This window comes from Sciurus carolinensis, chromosome 10, assembly GCF_902686445.1.
Source record: "Sciurus carolinensis chromosome 10, mSciCar1.2, whole genome shotgun sequence".
Lineage (NCBI taxonomy): Eukaryota > Metazoa > Chordata > Mammalia > Rodentia > Sciuridae > Sciurus > Sciurus carolinensis.
The window spans coordinates 20,051,819-20,071,458 of NC_062222.1; the positions used below are offsets into that span (position 1 = coordinate 20,051,819).

General features: G+C 40.6%; 1 protein-coding gene across 5 annotated transcripts in view; it reads left to right on the forward strand.

Moving 5' to 3' along the window:
• Gab1 (GRB2 associated binding protein 1) overlaps nt 1-19,640 on the forward strand; it is a 117,816-nt gene that overhangs the window by 56,678 nt on the left and 41,498 nt on the right. For all 5 annotated transcript variants that reach the window (XM_047566213.1, XM_047566216.1, XM_047566215.1 and 2 more), the window contains exon 2: nt 17,312-17,606. In XM_047566213.1, coding sequence (XP_047422169.1) covers nt 17,312-17,606 — 295 coding nt within the window. The remainder of the gene's footprint in view (nt 1-17,311; nt 17,607-19,640) is intronic.

A 19,640-nucleotide genomic window follows, 5' to 3' on the forward strand; every position in this document is an offset into this window, starting at 1 on the left:
GTGGGAAACTAGTATAAAAAGTTTAGAGGTGAGTTGGCTGTTGTGATGATGAGATCATAGCAAAACCCACGCCCCTCTCTAGACAGAAAGATCCCGTGGAGATAAGCGTGCTTTCCTCGAGGAGTCACACTGCCTCGCCTGGCATCCCCGAACTGCTGTCTCTGTTTTGCTTTACCTGTTCCTTGAAGTCCTGTGGAAGTGAATCCTTAGATTCTCAGAGAGCTGTCTTTATGGAAATAGTTATTCACGTGTAGGACGTCAGAAAACCGAACATAAAGGGGTCCTGTGAATTATTTGTCTTATGTTAGAAAGCCAGATGGTACCTAGATACAATCTAGAGATGTCAGCTTTTCCTTAAAAGACGGCGATCAAAAGTCCAAAGATGCACGAGGAAATAGTCTGCCTACCTAAGTTGATACAAAAAGTTTTGTGTTTAGATTGAAGGTGTTGAATAGGAACTCACAGGTTATCTTTCTATTCTTGAATGACTGACTTGTGGAAGTTGAGAGTAACATCTTTGTGCTTTGTTTTATTTTGTTCTGCTGTATTTTCGTTTTTGTTGTTGTTTTTTTCAGATTTTTGCAAGGCCTGCCTGTTTTAAGCTTTCCCTGCTCATAAACTTTCCACTAGGGGGCAGACAAAAGAACAGAGAAGAAAGGGAACCACGTAAGCACACTGCCTTTAAGCTAGGTTTCCTGCTCCTTTTGGACACTTGGGGAGGAGGGTAGTTTTTCCACTGAGTTGTGTTTCATATAGAAGCATCCAAAGTGGTTTCTAGTTTGCTTTTCTTCTGCATTTAAAATGTACACATATTTATACAAGCTTAGTGATGATTCTTCGATTCATTATCATAGTATTTCTTTTGCTCTCTGGTATTCCTGTCATCACACTACTTAGTAAAGAACACTTGGTGGTTCTTTACTGATGACTGTCTCGGTCAGCTCTGTCGGGTTCATTTTGTGCAGTGCACGGAGACCTTCCTTCACTCATTCGCTCATTCACGCTTGAGTCTCTGCCTTTGGTCCCGTGTTGTCTGTTTGGTGCCGAATGGAGCAGTGAGGAGACCAAGTGCACTTACCTGGTCTGCTCTGGATGCCACCTGGTGAGAAGACTAGGCCGGAGAGGAAGCAAGGGGTTCTCCACAGCTACAATGCTGGGTAGTTTTTATTTCTGCTTCTTCCTTTCCAGATGCTTATATAAGTTTTAGAATGTCGTTATGGAGGTGGTTTGGGGGCTTCAGTTGTGAGAGAATAAATAAGCCCTTCCTCTTCTTCTGTGCTGATATGTCTAGGCAGCTAGCTAAAGATGTGTGTGTGTGTGTGTGTTGTTTATTCTTTCTTTACTCCACCAAAAATTGAATCCAGTTACTAAAACATGATTTCTGTCAGGCAACGTGTGTTTCATAATCTTGAAGAGAAAATGTCATTGCTTTGCCTTCTCATGGTCAATTATTCAACAAAATAATACGGTGATATTTTGTTGTTTTTATTTCTTTTTAAAGCTTAGTTGAATTTTAACTAGAAATGTTTTGTTTCTCTTCAGCTTCTCTGGGGAATAAACCAAATAAACCTTTTTTTCTTCACTCTAGATAAACTAAGTTTTCTTTTTTTTTTTTTTAAATTTTTGAAGTATAAACATAAATGAGAAGTAAAGGCATCCTGAGAAAGTGTTCATTACACCTAACATAGGTTGACACATCAGAGATCATTTTTAGGGCTGGGAATGTAGCTCAGTGGTAGAGCACTTGCCTAGCATGGGGGAGACCCTGGTTTCAAACCCCAGTTACCAAAATAAAAAGGAGGGTTTTTTTCTGGGGAGGTTGGATTCGATCAGTGTATGCTGTATGTATGTGTGGAAATATTACACTGGAGCCCATTAATATGCACGCTTGCTAGATATTAATAATAAAAAAATTTTAGAGCTCTTTTTTCTGGAATAAATTCATCTGTTAGATTTAATAAGTCATTCTGTACAGTACGAGATTGCAATAATTAGTGAACACAGTCACAGCTTTTTAGTCAAGAGGATTATGCATAATTTGCTTTAGTCATTATTTGCCTAGACCATCAACTACATGCTGTACTAAATTAGGCAAGGCCTAACAGGACTTGAAGAATGTCCTCTCAAAGAGAGTTATAATTAAACACCTTAATTGCTAAAATATATCTGGGATGCTCCACTAAGAAAGACTATAGTAAATAACTGGGTTGTGTTTTTACAATCATGAAGTACATTTTGTTCATTGGGATTCAGAAAGCACTTAAGTGAGGGCCTTCCCTTTCCTGTCAGGTCTTGGGAAAAGTTGCAACAAGTGAAAAATTAATGACAAACCTGCCTCAGAAAGTTAGAAGTGTGACTCGTGAAACCAAAGATGCATTCATCTTTATAAACTAGCTGAAGCTGGGTTTGGTGGCCACATCTATAATCCTAGCTACTTTGGAGGTTGAGGCAGGAGGATGACAAGTTTGAAACCAGCCTGGATGGCTTAGGTGATACCTTGTCCAAAAAGAAAATACACCTTTTGTTAGGGATGGGATTATATATAATTTTCCTCTAACTTTTCAGTTGATTTTGTTGTTGCTAGTAATTTATTAAAAATAAACTATGCTACTCATACATTTATTCTCTAGAGCACACTTCTCTTAGTTATTGGACAACCTTCAGAAATATAGATTCTACCCCAGGACTTGAAGAGGTCCAGACATTTAAAGTTCATTGCATACAAACACAGGGCTAAGCTAGTTGGTACAGGTTTTTCTTCTCTGATTTTTTTTTAACAGCTACTAAACATAAAGGGTTTCCTAACACTAAAGGCAGGATAAAATTTAAACCAATCCTATCTAAAAATTAGTATGGAAGTTAATTTATAGAGACCAAGTCTTTTTTCCTACACTAATAAAATACTCCTGTAGAATCCTTGATGGTCTTAACATAGCTGCGGTAGGCTGTCCCTGTTGATGGAAGCATCATGGTTTTTATTTGGAAGATTTTCCTGTGTTTGATGAGAATATCTCACTTTTCAGGAACAGAACAAGAATTAGAATTGTCGTGTTGAGCATGCCTGCCCTCGTGGGCCAGGCGGGATGGGGGCTTGGCTGGCGTGGGTGCGTTCCAGATGACTTCCTATCTGCCTTCATCTATCGCAGCAGCATCTATAGTCTCAGGAGTGAGGAAGGGAGACGGGAGTGCTGGTTTGGAGAGTGGAAAAATACAGGCGGGACATCCTCTTCAGAACTTCACGAAGGTCAGGTCCCACCGGTGACCAAGAGTTCAGGGTTCGTGGTCCTCCGAAGCCTCTAATTAAGTAGGGGAGAGGCAACATCGTTTTCCTTTCCTGTTTGCCTTCCTGGTCCCAAACCCACCCCTCCTTCGCTCTAGTCAAACACCAGCAGCTCTCTATTTAAAGTGAGATACCGAAATGTGAATTTGTGCAGTGCAGTGTGGGACGGTCCTCTGACACCCCTGAACACGCGGAGCCAATCCCAGCCATCGGAACTCTAGGGTTATATTTAGAAGACAGTGTGGATCCTGTCTTTTTAAAATGCTGTAAACATGTTTATGTGGTTATTTTTAACTTTTACAGACTTTAGTGAACTTCCAGGTTGGCGACTCAGTCATAGTTGGTTGTCATCTGTGCCTCAGATGCCAGAACTTTGTGAATGGCCCTGATTGTCTCCCAGGGTTTCGGACACTTCAGAGCAGTTGAGGGCAGAGGTCATCTTGTGTCAACTGCCTATGGTGTAACTATATATCGGTCTTTTTTTTTTTTTTTTTAATGAACTGGGCAGCAGTTTTTGCCAGGAGTGGAAGGTGAGTTGTGCCTGCCGGGTGGCACTGGTACTCCTCTGGCCCTGCTCTCTTCGCCTAACATTTTCTCCTGGCGCTCAAGCTGTAAGTCAAACACGTGCATACACTCACACGCACAGAAATCCCTACAGTCGCTTTTATTTTCAGTCCACTGTATCTACTTCCTGCTAGCCAAAGGTTACGAAGCTTGGGGGGTGTGGAAGGAGATGCAAAGTTGACAGGGAAAAAACCGGACCCAGTTTTAGGGCTGACCCACCATGGAAAGGGTAAGCTTGGATCTTTTGCAAACAAAGAGATAAACAGTCCTCAGCTTTTCTTCTACAGTGAGATCATTGTCTGAATGTTGTATGAATGAAGACTCATTTTCCCCAAGAAGCATGTTTGACCAAAAGGTGATACCCCAACCCTGGGTGGGGCTGGGGTGGAGGCCGTGTCATCTCAGGCTGCAAGGCTGAACCTCCCACATTCACAGCAGAGATCTTGACTTCATGGCTATGGAGCAACTTTATACTGAGTTTGCATCCTCTCTGGATAAGGTTATGCATCTTGCATCTTGGACTCAGTGTGTTTTAGCCAGTTAGTCCAGGATTCCTAATTGCTCTCTTTGGAGATAAATTCTTCCCAAGGAAACTTTTCATTGCCATGTCTTTGTCCTAGAAGCTTTAGACCAAGTTCTAATATTCAGGAGAAAGTGATCCTATGCATTATTCTGGCTTACTATAAAGCCTTGTAATTGTAGAAGTTCGAAATTTGTTTTAGTGACGCGGCAGTGCTTTCCCTCTGCTTCCTAATGTCAAAGTGTTGTTTGAATCGTGATCCAAATCTTAACCTTGTGAATGTTCAGTGAGACTCTTAGAAAATGGGAATGTTTTTGTGTTTTGCTGGAAATTCAAAACACTAGCTGTATCTCAGAAATGAGTATTTTGGATTGATAGAGAAACAAGTAAAAGAACTTAGAAATCTGCTGATTTTTATGGAAGATAAAATTTGATTTTAAAAAATCAAGATGACTCTTGGTGTCATGGTTTTTTAAAAACACTAAGTTACTTAAGCAAGGATGTTCTTTTCCAAATAATGACAACAGTGACACAGGGGATGTGCATCTGTGGGATAGAGTAAGTTTGTGGAACACAGCAGAGTCAGGAAATGGGTTCTCAGGCACGGTGCTGACACTAGCATTACACAACCGAAGGACTCCTCGTGGGTTTCTTTTATTGAGAGCTGCAACCGCTTCGGCAATTGTTGTTGCCTCTTCCTTAAGTTAAAGAAATGTCCCTGAAAACCGTGCTGTCCATATTACAGCTCCTGGCACCGTGTGGCTCAACTGAAGCGAATAAATTTGGAAACCAGTTATTTGCTTGCACCAGTCATTTCTCAAGTTCTCTGTAGCCACCTGGCAGTGACTCCTGTGATGGTCAGCACAGCCATTGCCACCAGCACAGAAAGTCCTGCTGGACAGCACTGCTCTGAAGCTGCACTTAGAATTTGTATCTGTGCAGGTAAATATGGGACCTTGACCTGGAAATGTGGTATCACTTTCTGTCACATAGAATAGCAACATTTAGGTTAAGTCCTTCCAAATCTGTGGGCCTTCTCCTAATTCTGTAGGAAGCTGTGGTCTTCTAACATTACGGTATTGGTCTGGTGTCAACCCTGGAGTTCATATTGACTTGTCCCTTAAGTGGGTTTCACTTTTTGTTTCCTGATCCTTGAGGAGGCAGAGAGTTGATAGAGGTTGTGGCTAAACTGTTACAATAAGAAGGCCATTTGTATCATTTTGACAAATGATTATCCATTATACCCGAAGACCTGGTATCAGAGGGCATTCACTCATTCGTTCTTTTATTCAGGTAACAGTTATCACACATGCCCATTTGCTGCCAGGTCCTTTAAGAGGAATAATACAGGGTCTTGCGAGAAGAAAGCGACTCTCCAAGGACTACCTGAAATGCAGGAGGAGAGCACCGTGATGGTGATATGCCCAAGGTGCTGGGGACACACTGGAGTAGGCGGCTTGACCTGGCACAGGTGACCCGGGAGCCAGAATATGCAAAAAGGAAGGTGTTGCCCGTATTTCTTCATACCAGATTCTACTTATTGCAAGTGGAAAAATGAGTTCCTTGCTGTCGTGTCTCAGAATTGTGGAAATTTTGCAAGCCGTGGGAGAAAAGATGTTCCAAATAAATGCTATGCCTAAGCGTCACTTGAGTGGTTGTGCAAGACTCCTTTGTGGGCATGTGTCATAATTTATTTACTCTGTTCCCTACTGCAGTCAGCCATCCTGGCTCACCCAGGAGGGGGAAGGAGAGGTGGTCCCTGGAATAGGGCTTCTAAACCCGGGCAGTCCTAGGAAAACAGGGATAGTTGGTTGCCCTCCTCAGTCGCATATTTAGATTGTTTCACATATTTACAAATAGAAACAACACTCTGTGGAATATTTTGGTGCCTGATATTTAGCTTCATTCTATGCTATTCCATAGGAGAGATGCCTGGAAATGCAGTTAATGACTCAGTGACTCTGGGCGTGTCTGGAGCTCTCGAGGATGCATGGCTCTGTCCTGACTTCTGCTGTGTTCAGCTAGGTTGGGAGGGCTCTTCCTGGACCTTTGCACCATCTTGGCCTTCATAGATTCATAGGGAAACAGAAGGTACGGCCAGGTACATACTTGTTTTTCACTAGCTGTGGCTTTCATTCCAAATCTCAACTGGCCAGATAATATATAAACTCCAGCTACCTTTTGTCTAGACCAGAGTGAGGTCCGAAGCCCCTCTCTAAAGATGGAGCGGATGCCCTGACCCCACTTCCCAATGCCTGTGTCTTGACCTGAGCTCGCCAACTCTTGGTACACATGGTGAGACCTGATGAACCCAAGGCAGGCTGGCTTTCTTCCTAGTACATGCTGAGCTCACCCTGTCACCCCAGGTTTTGTCCCGCCTGCCCTGAAGGTGGCATGCTTACCTTGGATCACCTCCCAGCCAGACTCTTGTCTCTCTCCAGCCTCCTCCTGGTCAGTGTAAGGAAACCTGGAAAACCCCACAGCCAGAATGAACACAGCCCCAACAGTGGGGGCACCCTGTTGGGAGAAGTGAAATAGTGTAAGCAGAAATCCACAGGTCCTACCTCACAGTGTTGTATAGAGTTAACGCCACCAGGCGACCCGCTTTCCTGTGGAATGTTGGTACCTAGATTTCCCTGGTTGGGGCCCAAGGCAGACCAGCCTCATAGCAAACTGTTTTGGTAGAAAGGAGTATTAAGGTGAAGTCCTGTCCAGGCGTTCTTAACCTGTGCTGCAGGGTCCTCGGGACCCCTGAAACGTGCAGTTTCTGTGATCCTTTTTCTAGGAAAAAACTTTTGCAGTTTTTTTCAGATTTTCATAAGAGCAGTTCTTGCCTCAATAAAGATGTGAGAACTATATTAAATACTCAGGAGTTTTTATCATGGCTTTGTTTTTGTTTGTCATATGTAGAATTTTTGCCTAGGCCCTGAGGTCGGCATCAGTTTAGCAAGATGACAAGTGAATTATACGCACCATTATTGGTAATTTACAGCTCCTTGAATTTTTCTCCTCGCTGCTGTAGTATTCCAGTTAAATTCTGTTTTGTTTTGTTTTTCTGGTTTTTTTTTTTTTTTTTTTGGTCTCTTTTGAAATTGTTTTGTTTCCAGCTAATTTGTTTTCGCCCAGGCAATATATGTCAACTTTCATATTTTAAAAAGTTGATGGAGTTGTGGCAGTCTGGATCTAGGCATTGTTCAACATTATTTTCAGTACATTCTTTTGTTTATATTACTAAGCTAAAGTTAGCACGGATAGCACAAGGCTAGAAAAATGGTGACAATAGTTGGAAAACAGGAAATTTTAGGCTTGTGTGTGTTTGGGACAGATGATCATCATGATAGAGCCAGTGGAGTGGAAACTTCCAGCCAGCCTGTTTTTTTCCTTATTTTGCTCTAGTAGAAAAAGATAGTGCTTCCTGGAAAACAACCCGAGCACATGGTTTTCTTTTGTCTCTGCTTCATGGCTAATTTGTTTTTCTTTATTTTATTTACCCTAGTGGTATTATTATAGAAATTTAATATTTTTTAATAGGTACAGTCATTCCCAAGGTGCTTATTTTAGATTTTGAAATATCTGAACATATGACCATTAACCGACATGGCTTTTAAAGAAGAGTAAAACAATGTGAATATTCAAAGCACCGGACTTAACAAGAAATGTGTTCCCCTGTTTAAGTTGTTCCCAGCTTTCCTTCTTTGTTTGTTTTTGACCCCTAACTCCCCATCTTTAAAACAAAGTCAGTATATTTTATTTGTCTAAGCTCTTTCCTAAGACTCATTCCAGACGTATCCTGGAATTCTGTGTTCAAAAGAAAGGTTAAATTCACTAACTGCAGAGTGATAGCAAGATGGCACTTCCATACGTACATAAACGTTTGCATTTCAGTTTTTTGTGTACATCATTCCCAGATTTTAAAAAGTTACTTGAATTTCTTTCTTAGAACCTTTTTAGACATAAACTTTTAAAACATGTAAATTTTTTCGAATTATAGAAGTAGTAAATGGAAGCTCCTTGGAAAAATTATCAGACTAAGTATGTAAAATAAAAATGTTCCTCCCATCCCTTTTAAGTAGAGTTACCCCAGTCAACAATTTGGCATGTATCTCTTCAGACCTGTCCTCTAAATATGGTTTGTTGTGTGTGTAACACCATTATTTCAGACAACTAGAGTTATACAGTGTACAGTTCTGCAATTTGCCTTTTTCATTTAACAATTACCTTGTGGACATTTTATATAGAGAGATCCATTTCACTTTTAAGTGTTTTGCATAGATTTTTTGCACAGATGTCCCATTATCCTTCAGATGAAATTTACATTAAAACCTATATTATATAAAATAGCATTGTGGGGCTGGGGGTGGAGCTCACTGTCCAGTGTGTGGAAGGCCCTGGGTTCAATTCCAGCTCTGAAAATATATCTATATCTGTATCTATAGATCTATATCTGCCTATCTTTCTGACATTTTCATCTTGTAAGACACATAACTCTACCCCTGACATTCTACAGACTTCTGAGATTAAACATAAATTTGAATTCTGCCAAAGAACTCTCAGTTAATGGTCTCACTTCCCTCAATATTTAGTTGTGAAGTTCCTTTCAAGATATTTTTAAATAGCAAGGCTCAGGGGCACACACATATAATCCCAATTACTTGGAAGACTGAGCCAGGGGGATCCCAAGTTCAAGGCCAACCTCATCAACTTAATGAGAGTTGTCTCAAAATAAAAATCAAAGAGAACTAGAGATGGAGCTTAGGGGTCAAGTGCTTGCCTCGTTTGTGCAAGGCCTTGAGTTTGATACTGGGTACTGTCAAAAAAAGAGAAAGAGAGAGATGCCAAAATAGAGAAGTTTTGCTGCACTTTTCTCTTCCGCATCTTCTTAGGATACTACAGGGTTAGTAAATTGCAGTGGTGAGGCTTCAGAAGGGCAGTTGGCTCAAGAAGATACAAAGTGCTGTTGTGCGGCTCTCAGGTCCAGGGAAGCCTGGTTAGGCTTCAGCAGCTACTGAGGGACCCTCATGCTGTCACCTGAGTTTGTTCTCAGGTGTGAGGGAGCCGGCTTGGGAGCAGGCTACTGGGTGCTGCCTGCCAAAAGCCCAGAAGAGCAAGAGCACAGGGAAAGTCAGGGAAAGCTTGAAAGAAGAGGTCTCGAGCTACGGGTTTTGAAGGATGAGTGGAAGCTCATGGGGGAGGGTGATGAGGTGCTTCAGAGAACCGACAAAATGGAAGGTAAGGCTGCGGAGCAGGAACAGGCCTTCAGGCGCTCAGTGGCCATCTGTGGGGCTGAGAGGCAGGTGAGCACCCTGGAATGCCATCCTGTCAAAGGAGTTTGGACTTAGTAACAGCTTTAGATTTAAATATTTTTTCCCCTGAAATCTCTTCCTTGAAGTTCACTGGCTCTCTGCAGTCATTCTGGCTTTGAACTCTCACGATGCATAAAATGCTATCTCAAGTATTTAAAAAGGGGATGATTAAGGAATAGCCCCAGCTTCCCAAGCTTGATGTCTAGCTGGGAAAATAATGCATAAGCATTTGGGAAGTTTGAGAAGGTAGAACACCAGGCCATGCCCACGGAGTCCAGCAGCAGTGCAAGATCCATTGCAGGGCGGAGATTGATTGGTGGTCAGGAGTCGGGAGGAGAACCTGAGGTTCAGGCAGCATCTTGAAGACTGGACTGACTTTGAAAGATGTACAGAGATATCTGCCTGTAGGATAAATACTGTGAGCGAAAATAGGAAGATCCAAGCAGCATTGGCACAGCAGAAGGTGACAAAAGAGAATTACATTTTTTAAAAAATTCTATTTTAAGGAGCAACATGATTCTGTCTTTTGGTTAGGACTGTGGTTCTTAATCTTGGTGGCACATCAGAATCCCTGGCTGAAGGTTTAAAGCTACCTATGCCCAGGATTACAACCCCCTGCCCCTCACTCCCACTCCAATAGGATGCAGTCCGTCTGAGGTGAGGCGTCTCCACTTTTGTTTTTTAGGTTTTCTAGATGTTTCTAATATGTGGTCTTCTGAGTTGAGCACAAGTGTGTACCGAAGCTCTGTTCTTTGCCTGTCCTCATGTTATTGGATTCCTCAATAATTAGCTCTTCCAGGAAAGTTACAGGGGTCTGGGCAAGCGTTAGTCCAGCCATGTCCTCCGTCATTCGTAACCACAGAGAACTCAGACAACCAGTGCTCGGCAGAGACAGTGTTTCTCTTTAACACTGAACCCGTTGACCATTTAGGCTAAAGAGACATATTTTACAAAATTGTTCATAATATTGTAATAACTAATGGTTTGGGATTAATCTAGGTTTTTTTTTTTTTCCATCCCACTAAATAAGGGGACTCCAGTCTGTACTTGTCAATATGTACGTACCGTGCTCCGTGGCGTGTGATGAGCCTGTTTTAGATTCAGTGTGACAGGTCTGTCTTCCGTTTAGTGTATCCAGTTTGCTTAAATACAGAAAGTACTTTAAAAAGTGAAGTTCAAAAATACCTCTAATATCTGTTCAGTGATACCCCTACCCTTGCCTGACAGTTCTTGAAAGGACTGGCCAGATTGTAGTCATGTCAACATTCCTGTAATGCACAGAGAGGGTGAGAACATGAGTATTTTTATCCTTGCTTCAAAGAGTTGTTAATTGCACGTTTAACAGACATTGACAGAGCACCTCCGTGGGGCCAGGCAGTGGGAGAAGTGAGAGGAGAGGTGGGAAGACATGGCTCCAGCCCTCAAGAAATGCAAACATAGGAATGTCCAACACGTGACTGAGGTGCAAGGGGGAGCTCAGACCCGCCCAGGGATGGTGCCCAGAGGGGCTGAGCTGAGTCTGGGGGTAGTTGGATGCTGAGGGGCAGCATGTGTCAGGGCCAGCAGCAGGACAGAGCAGAACATCCGAGAGAGTGCAAGCCCTTGAGGTGTGGTTGGAAGGCAGAGGGGCAAGGAGTGAGGCTAGAAAGATTGGGTTCAGGACAGGAATTAATGAGAAGGTCCCGTGTGCCCTACTAGAGTTTGGGCTTGATCCTGTAGGCACTGGGCAGACACCAAGCAGAGGAAGTTGATAGCACAATGTGGTACTTTGGGGCTACATCAAAATGCAGACTTACCGATAAAGTCATGTTATAGCATCATTTATTCAACTTAAAATTGGAGTGACTGTTGCATCTAAGAAATGACAACTTAATAAGTTTTTACATTGTTCTGTACTGTGCCAAACTTGCTGCTGATTTCACCTTCACCTCCTGCTCATAATGGATGTCTTAAGAGTTAAAATGGGTTTTCTTGTGAATCTTGTCTAAAATTGCTTTGAGTATTTGATTTTGAAGGCTTCTAGAAAACTCGTCCTTCTTGTCCGTTACTGCTCGGCAGGATTGGCGAGGCCAGTGTACCGCTTTCTCTGGGGCTACCAAGGCAGCAAGGATAAAAATAGGACAAACTTTAAGAATCCCAGATATTTTCAGATAACAAAGACTGATTTATGCAGGCCCGCTTCGTGCTCTGACCAAACATAGAGACGCTTTTGTGCTGCGATTAGCAAGGGTGCTGATGTCAGTTCTCTTGTCAAGCATCAAGCTTTATTCTGTAGCTAAATTGTGCTTTGTACCATAATCCAGAGAACCTTTGTATCTGCCTTATTTAAGTGTGTAGTTTATGTAATTGCTTTTGTTTTCCAGTTTCGTCGGTGCCAGATTCAATGAGAGTGACTCATTTTGCGACCGAGACAAACATTCACATTTGTACCATGTTAAAAATAAATAAATAAGTGGCAGGTGCTGCTTGGCGAAATTCTGTGTTTTAGTGCTGTCATTTCCTGCTGGAAGGGTTCACGTCTAGTAGGATGTCTGCTCAGCCTCCGCAGTCGGTAGCTAGCCCTATATCTCCAGCTCCTCAATTCATTGCTACTCACTTCTTGGCTATTTTAGTTTCTAAGGGCTTTGTTGAATTTGAACAATGGGATTTCAACAGGAAGCAAAGGAACGGATAAGAGAAACCAAAAGAACAAACATACACCTTCTTTTGTTTTTCTCCAGAGGTGTTCATGGATGTGCTTTGATGCACTTATCTTGTTAGTTGTCACATCTTTGTCAAGTTCTGGATTTCTTTTCTCCAGTGGAAGAGGTTTTGAAAGCACTCCTTTCTTTTTATTGTGGCCTGTACACCAAATTTAATATTCTCAAAAGTTTGACAACTTTGTTCTCTTAGGGGAATTCTGTTTGTTTATTGTACAAATATTTCAGTGCACCAGGACCTGGGCCTTGTGTGGGGTATGTAATGGCACATAAAGCAGCCATGGTCATTATCTTCTTGTAACTCCTCACCTGGCTAGGGGGTTAGATGCTAAACAAATAAATACAAAGAAAAACTGAATTGCAGACATATATAAATCACAACATAGGCAAGTAATAGGGTTCCCCAAAACTATACCCTGCTTTACATTGGGGTTGGTTGGTTTGAGGGTGGTCGGGTAGGAGAGGCTGAAGATAGGAGTTGACTATGTAAAGACCAAGGGAAAGAACATAGTGCATTTAGAAAACAGCCATGTGCAAAATCCCTGAAGGAGAAAAGATTTTAGTCTCACGTTATCAGAAAAGAGAAGTGACAACTGGGTGCGGTGGCGCAGGCCTATAATCCTAGCAGCTCTTGAGGCTGAGGCAGGAGGATTGTGAGTTCAAAGCCAGCCTCAGCAAAAGCAAGGCACTAAGCAACTCAGCGAGACCCTGTCTCTAAATAAAATACAGAATAGGGCTGGGGATGTGACTCAGTGGTAGAGTGCCCCTGAGTTCAATCTTGGGTGCCCCCCGCAAAAAAAAAGAAGTGACAATTAAGAGAGAAAAGACAGAAAGCTGCATTTAAAAGACTATGAATGAACTAACAAGCACAGCCGAAGGCACTACTGAGAGGCCCGACAGCCTCTGAGAGTCTCATAAAGTGCAGTATAGAAACTGATGCCTGTGCTACCTAGCCTGAGTCAGCAGGGAATGGAGGAATTATGCACACTCAATTATGTAGTAAGGCATTTTAAGAAGATTTCCTTATAAGACATTGAAGTTTTAAAAAGTCAATTCTGTATTTAAAGACAGAACCTCCATTATCTAGAGAAATCACTACCCAAAAGATAGGATTCCTTGATGGACCTGGATAAATAACATATTCTCTTTTCCTTTCCATTTATTTCTCCATTACTCTTTCAAACTTACTGCTTAATAGGTGTGTTAATCAGCTGTTACCGCTGGGCATGGTGGTGCAGACCTGTAATCCCAGCAACTCAAGAGGCTGAGGTAGGAGGATCACATGTTCAAAGCCAGCCGAAGCAGCTTAGCGAGAGAGACCCTGTCTCAAAATAAAAAATAGAAAGGACTGGGGATGGGGTTCAGTGATTAAACACTCTTGCGTTCAATTACTGGTACCATTTTAAAAAAATATATGTATATATATATATATATATATATATATATATACACACATACATATATAGTATATATATGTCAAAAAATCAGCTGTTACTGTGACAAAATACCTGAGAGAAAAAGGGAAAGAAGGAAAGATGTATTTTGCTCACAGCTTCAGAGGTCAGTGTGCTGCATTGTTTCTCAGCCTGTGGTGAGGCAGTACATGGCAGAGCAAAGCTGCTTACCTCATGGTGACTGGGAAGAGAGAGAAAGAGAGACAGAGAGATGGAGAGGGAGAGAAAGGGACGGGGGACAAGAAATACCCTTCTAGGGCATGTCACAAGTGACCTACTTCCTGGAACTGGACCCCATCTCCTGCGGTTTGTACCACCTCCCAATGGTCCGTTCATTTATGAATCTATCAATGGATTAATCCACTGATGAGGTCAGAGTCCTCAAGGACTCAAGGTCTAGTCACTTCCCCAAAGCCCCACCTCTGAGCATTTTGCACTGGGGACCCAGCCTTGAACACGTGAGCCTTTGAGAGACATTCCAGATCCAAATCATAACAATAGGGAAGTGTCTGTACAGAGCCAATTTTACTCAGAGATGGTTTCTGTTTATTTTTAAATAAATGGGAGTATGTTGAATGAATGGAGTTTTATAACCCAGTGCCAGATTTGTGTGAATATAACATGTGACTTTTCAACATTATATAAAACACCTATAGAACCTCTGTTTTCTTCTTCTGACTCCAATTCTGTAGTTTTTCCTTTGAACTGCAATAAGAAATTAACTTAAAATATTGATGTTTTAACATTTTGGGGCCTTTGTGATTTTTTTTTAGTAAGTTTCTTATTAAAGGATTACAAGTTTTCTGTAAAGGAGTGCTTGTCCACTTAGCAATATTTCTGTAGATATTTTGCCAGGGTTGCTGTGTTCTAAATTACTTTCATGTATGTTAAATATTTTCTTCACATCTTTTTAAATTTTACACAAGACTTTTATTTATTTTTTTGTTTATTTATTTTTGGCTTACTTTTCTTTAAATTTTTTTTTTTTTTTTCTCCACAATCGAAGGTAGGAATCATGAATTTCAAACTTGTCTTTCTTCCCACAAGTACACTATATGGTATCTTCAGAATGTTCAGTAACTTACTGACTAATTCATTGATTTTATTTTAATGCATCTAAGTTTTCTTTAATGGATAGAATTTAAAGAACCTCTTAAGATATTTTTTAAAACATTTTTAATCATTACCCTATGTACATGTATGATTACACAGTGTGACTCTACTTCATGTACAACCAGAGAAACAAAAAGTTGGCCCCATTTGTGAATCAAGGAATAAAAAAAATAAAAAAATAAAATTCATAATGCTTAAATTAAAAAAAAAAACATTTTTAGTTGTCAATGAATCTTTATTTTTATTTTTGCTTTTATTTTTTAGTTCTATTTTCATGTGGGGCTGAGGTTGGAACCAGTGCCCCACACATGCTAGGCAAGCGTTCTACCACTGCAGCCCAAGAACCTCTTAAAATATTAACCCTAAAGTTATCACCAAATTATTTTGGTTGTCAGTTGTCCACATTACTGAAGGCTTACATGACTGGTTTGTGAATTTTTCAGGGTCCCTTTCTTCTCATTTTCTGTCTCTGGCTGGGATCTTTGACGTAGCTTCCTGGCCCCTCAATCAGGGAACCACAACTCAAAATCAGTTTGTATCAGAATTTATTATAAAATTTAGTGAAGATGGAGGCAAAGACCAAACATCTGCCTGAGAGGCGTATGCAGATTTTAGTTATCAATCCCCCTTTTTCCCTTTGATTTTTTTTTCGGAATAAAACGAAGCTATTTTTGAAATTGTCACTACAATGCCTTTTGTGTTACATTTGCTCGATTTTTTGAAACTTAAAAACCTGTTGCGTCATACCCTATTGCTTTTGGTGATTTTAAACTTAGTCACTATTTTCTTATAAATAGGCCCATATGTTAATGAAGACATGGAAATGCTGTTTGGGGGAAATTGGCCCCAACGGAAGCACTCTTGATCTAATCAGACTGTAGAGCATCCAACTCGTATACTATGATGAATAAAATTTCTGAAAATACCGTAGACACAAGACTGTCATCATACCAAGGTGTCCCTGGAAAGGAGACATGCTCTTGCTGGTCCTCATTTTCCAAGATTAAAGGATCGAGATATCGTAACAGGTGCTCACAGTCAATGCATGAGTAGGAAGAACAGTGAGAACGTGTGCCCCCAGTGGGGGTCATAAAATGTCACAGTTCTCTGTCCTTCACTTTTCGGACTGCCCCCTTTAGGTGTTCTTACCTCGAATGCTTAGTCGATAGAGTACAGAGTGCTGCCTAATAGGTGGCTGGGGCTTACCTTTGTGAAAGTTCAGCCTACTGCTCCAGAGGATGAGCCTGAGAGGAGTCAAGCTGGGTTTTTTTTTCTAGACACAGATGTTGGGGTTAAAGACTGATTTAAAAAAAAAAAAAAAAAAAAAAGACTCCGCCATTTGATTCTACTTTTATTATATGATGAATATATAATCTTAGAGGGTGAAGTAAAAGAATTTTAGCCTTGTTTAGGCATCGTACTAAGCTCAAAATTTTAAAAATTGAGAACTCATGGAGGGAGGATGGAGAGAATATGATCCAGATTCCCAGTATACATCTGTTGGGAAGTGGGAAAGGCAGACTAGAAATAGTTGTAACCACACTCAAGAATACAGATCTTCTCTGACAGACCGGTCAAAAGGGAGATAGCCCACTATTTGTTTCCCAGGTTAGAACCCGGAATGCTTCTAAACCCGTTTCCCACCTCCCTACACCTACAAAAAAGGAAAGAAAGAATCCTATAGTTTAGAGACTGTATGGTTCTTATGAAGAAGCACCTTTATGTGTATACTTTACAGCATATTAAGGTGTGAAAAAACATTGCTTTTTAAACAAATTTGGTAAAAGACATACAACATACAATTTACCATTCTATTTTTAAGAATACATTCATATGTATTAAAAACATTCACATTATTGTGTAACCATGACCACCATCCATCTCCAGGATTTTTTCATCTTTCCCAACTGAAACTCTTCATTCTCCCTCCCAGCTGAACACTGGCCACCACTGTCTGCTTTCTGTCTCTGAAATTGACTACTCTAAGTACCTCATATAAGTAGAATTGTACCATATTTGTCCCTTGGTGGATGTTTCGCTGAGCGTCGTGTCCAACTTTATTCTTCTGCACATTCATATTCATTTTTCCAGCATCATTTACTGAAAACATTACTTTTTTGTATGTAGTAAAAAACCAAACCTTCATTGTTTTATTCACTTGATGCATCATAGGAGAGTTAACAGCAGATACTAAATGCATACATCAAAAAGTTCATTTGAGGCATCAGTAAGCTTTGCTGGTCAGAGTAGAAGATCATCCTATGATAACCAAAAACGTTTTTTAGAGGGTGTATGTATAAAATTGGTTTAATAAATGTGTATCTTCTTGAAATTTTTCTCTCCAATTAATACTAAATGGCTATTTTGATTTTTCCTAGGCATGGAAGAGGAGGTGGTTTGTGTTACGCAGTGGCCGTTTGACTGGAGATCCAGATGTCTTGGAGTATTACAAAAATGATCACGCCAAGAAGCCCATCCGTATCATTGATTTAAATTTATGTCAGCAAGTCGATGCTGGATTGACATTTAACAAAAAGGAGTTTGAAAACAGCTACATTTTTGATATCAACACTATTGACCGGATTTTCTACCTGGTAGCCGACAGCGAGGAGGAGATGAATAAGTGGGTCCGCTGTATTTGTGATATCTGTGGGTTTAATCCTACAGAAGAAGGTAAGTCCAAGATTTTATTATCCAACTTCAGTTCTCCTTTTTTTTTTTTTTTTTTTTGCGCTACATATTTAGAGGTGCCATAAAACTCCTTGTTAATTCATTTATGTGCTACAGTGTTTCATTTTACCATAGGAAACTGACATTTGGGGAAATCATGGAACTCTTCCTTAATCCATATGGAGAGAAACTTTTTTTTACAGGTTTGAGAGAGGGAGAGACTTAACAATCATTGCGGGGCAGTGTATAAGTAATTGTCCTGAGGAAGAAGGTGTCAAGAGGACATTCTTAAGTGCATTTTTTGAGTTTTGACATGAGTCTTAAGTTGATCATTTAACAGTGTTGATATTTGACTATGTTTGTCCTATTAAAATGTCAAAAGTTTTGTGTTTCAACCCAGTTCTTTAGGCATTATTTTCAAAACCATATTCGGTTTTAAAGTTATGAAATAGCCAAGGCGATTGTAAATACCTATAAAAAACAAGTGAGAATCAAGAACAAAACACAGTGGAAAAAAGATACCAAATAAGTGGGTTTACTTATTACAGGTACTAAGAGCACAGAGGAAGGAAGAGGGGGCTCAGGGTTTGAGTAGGCAAGAGTAGAAACAGTTTCCCGGGGGGAGAAGAATTGCCAGCTGTAGGCTTTGAAGTCAGTAGTGTCTCCATATGGGTGGAAGTGGAGCACACAGCCCTCTAGATTCAGGCACCTGGGAAAGAAAGAACTCCAAGGTGAAACAGGATCATACGTGACTGAGCAGAAGGGTCATGGGTAAAAGAGGCAAAGGGATAGCTGCTTTCAGATCTTGACTTTCCTGGAAAGAGCCACGCTGAGTGAGTAGGGGTCTCATGTGGAAGTCTTGTTCAGGAACTTGAAGAGCTATCTGACCACTGATTCCGTGTCTGCTTCTCTTCCTTTTTAAACATGCACTCAGAACCTGTGTAGGGGACTTCAATACAGATTTAGTTTTGTAAGCCAAGAATCAGAAATGAAGGTGTCCTAAGGTCTTCAACCTTAGTGTCTTCAAGGTTATCTAGTTGTCCCCCTGTATCCCTGGGGGTGCGTTCCAAGATCCCCCAGTGGATGCCTGAAGCACTTGTTCAGGACACTACTGAGGATACTATCCAACCCTACATATAATTGTTTTCTTCCTGTGCATGAATATGTATGTTGAAGTTTAATTTTCAGGCTTTGATTATGTTGCAAAGTTACTAAATATGTTCAGTGGTTGAATAGCCCTGAGTTCAATCTCTGGTATCAAAAAAAAAAAAAAAAAAAAAGAGTAAGTGGGCATGGGCTGTTAGTTCTACCTCTGGTTAAGCGTCTTTTCCTTCTTGTTCACAGATAGAGTCTATATTTGAGTGCATGGAGGATTTTAAAGTTTATTTCACAAACAAGATAGGTCTCTTTATAATGGTTGTTTAACAGCTAGTAAGTAATAATCATTACTTACATCACATTAGACATCACATTAGTTTTATTGTGATGGATTTTCTGTTTAAATAATTTGTCATCTTATAATCATTTCGTTGTTACTATTGTTCCTTTTCCCTGCTACTTTTCAATTTGGAATTTGGGGGATCTAAGAGCAGAATTCCATCTCCATTGTTGCCTGTGTAGATTGCGCTATCTGCAAGGCTGAATAGAAGTGTTCTTCCATGTTTCTTTGTTCTTTTTATAATCCTCCAAAATATATTTAACAAAGGAAAGGAGATGCTGTCTTAGAGGATGTACATTCTGTCAACGAAGGTGAATATCTAGTTTTTGGAAGCCTATTCAGTATTGGGTAGAGTGGAGAACTCCCAAGATAAGAATTTCTAAATGCTTGTGTCTGGGATTAATTTTGCAAGTTTTAAGGCACCGAGTCTGATTTGTTTGACCAACTTAAAATGTTTCTTACCATCCAGGAGGTAAATGAACAAGCTACCAGATCTGGGAAGAAGAACTTTAGTTCCTGAAGTTCTAAAGTAGAACTTTTTTACTTTAGAAAATGGATTCATTAGTTCACCAAATTATTTGGGTTTGCTAACACTCCAC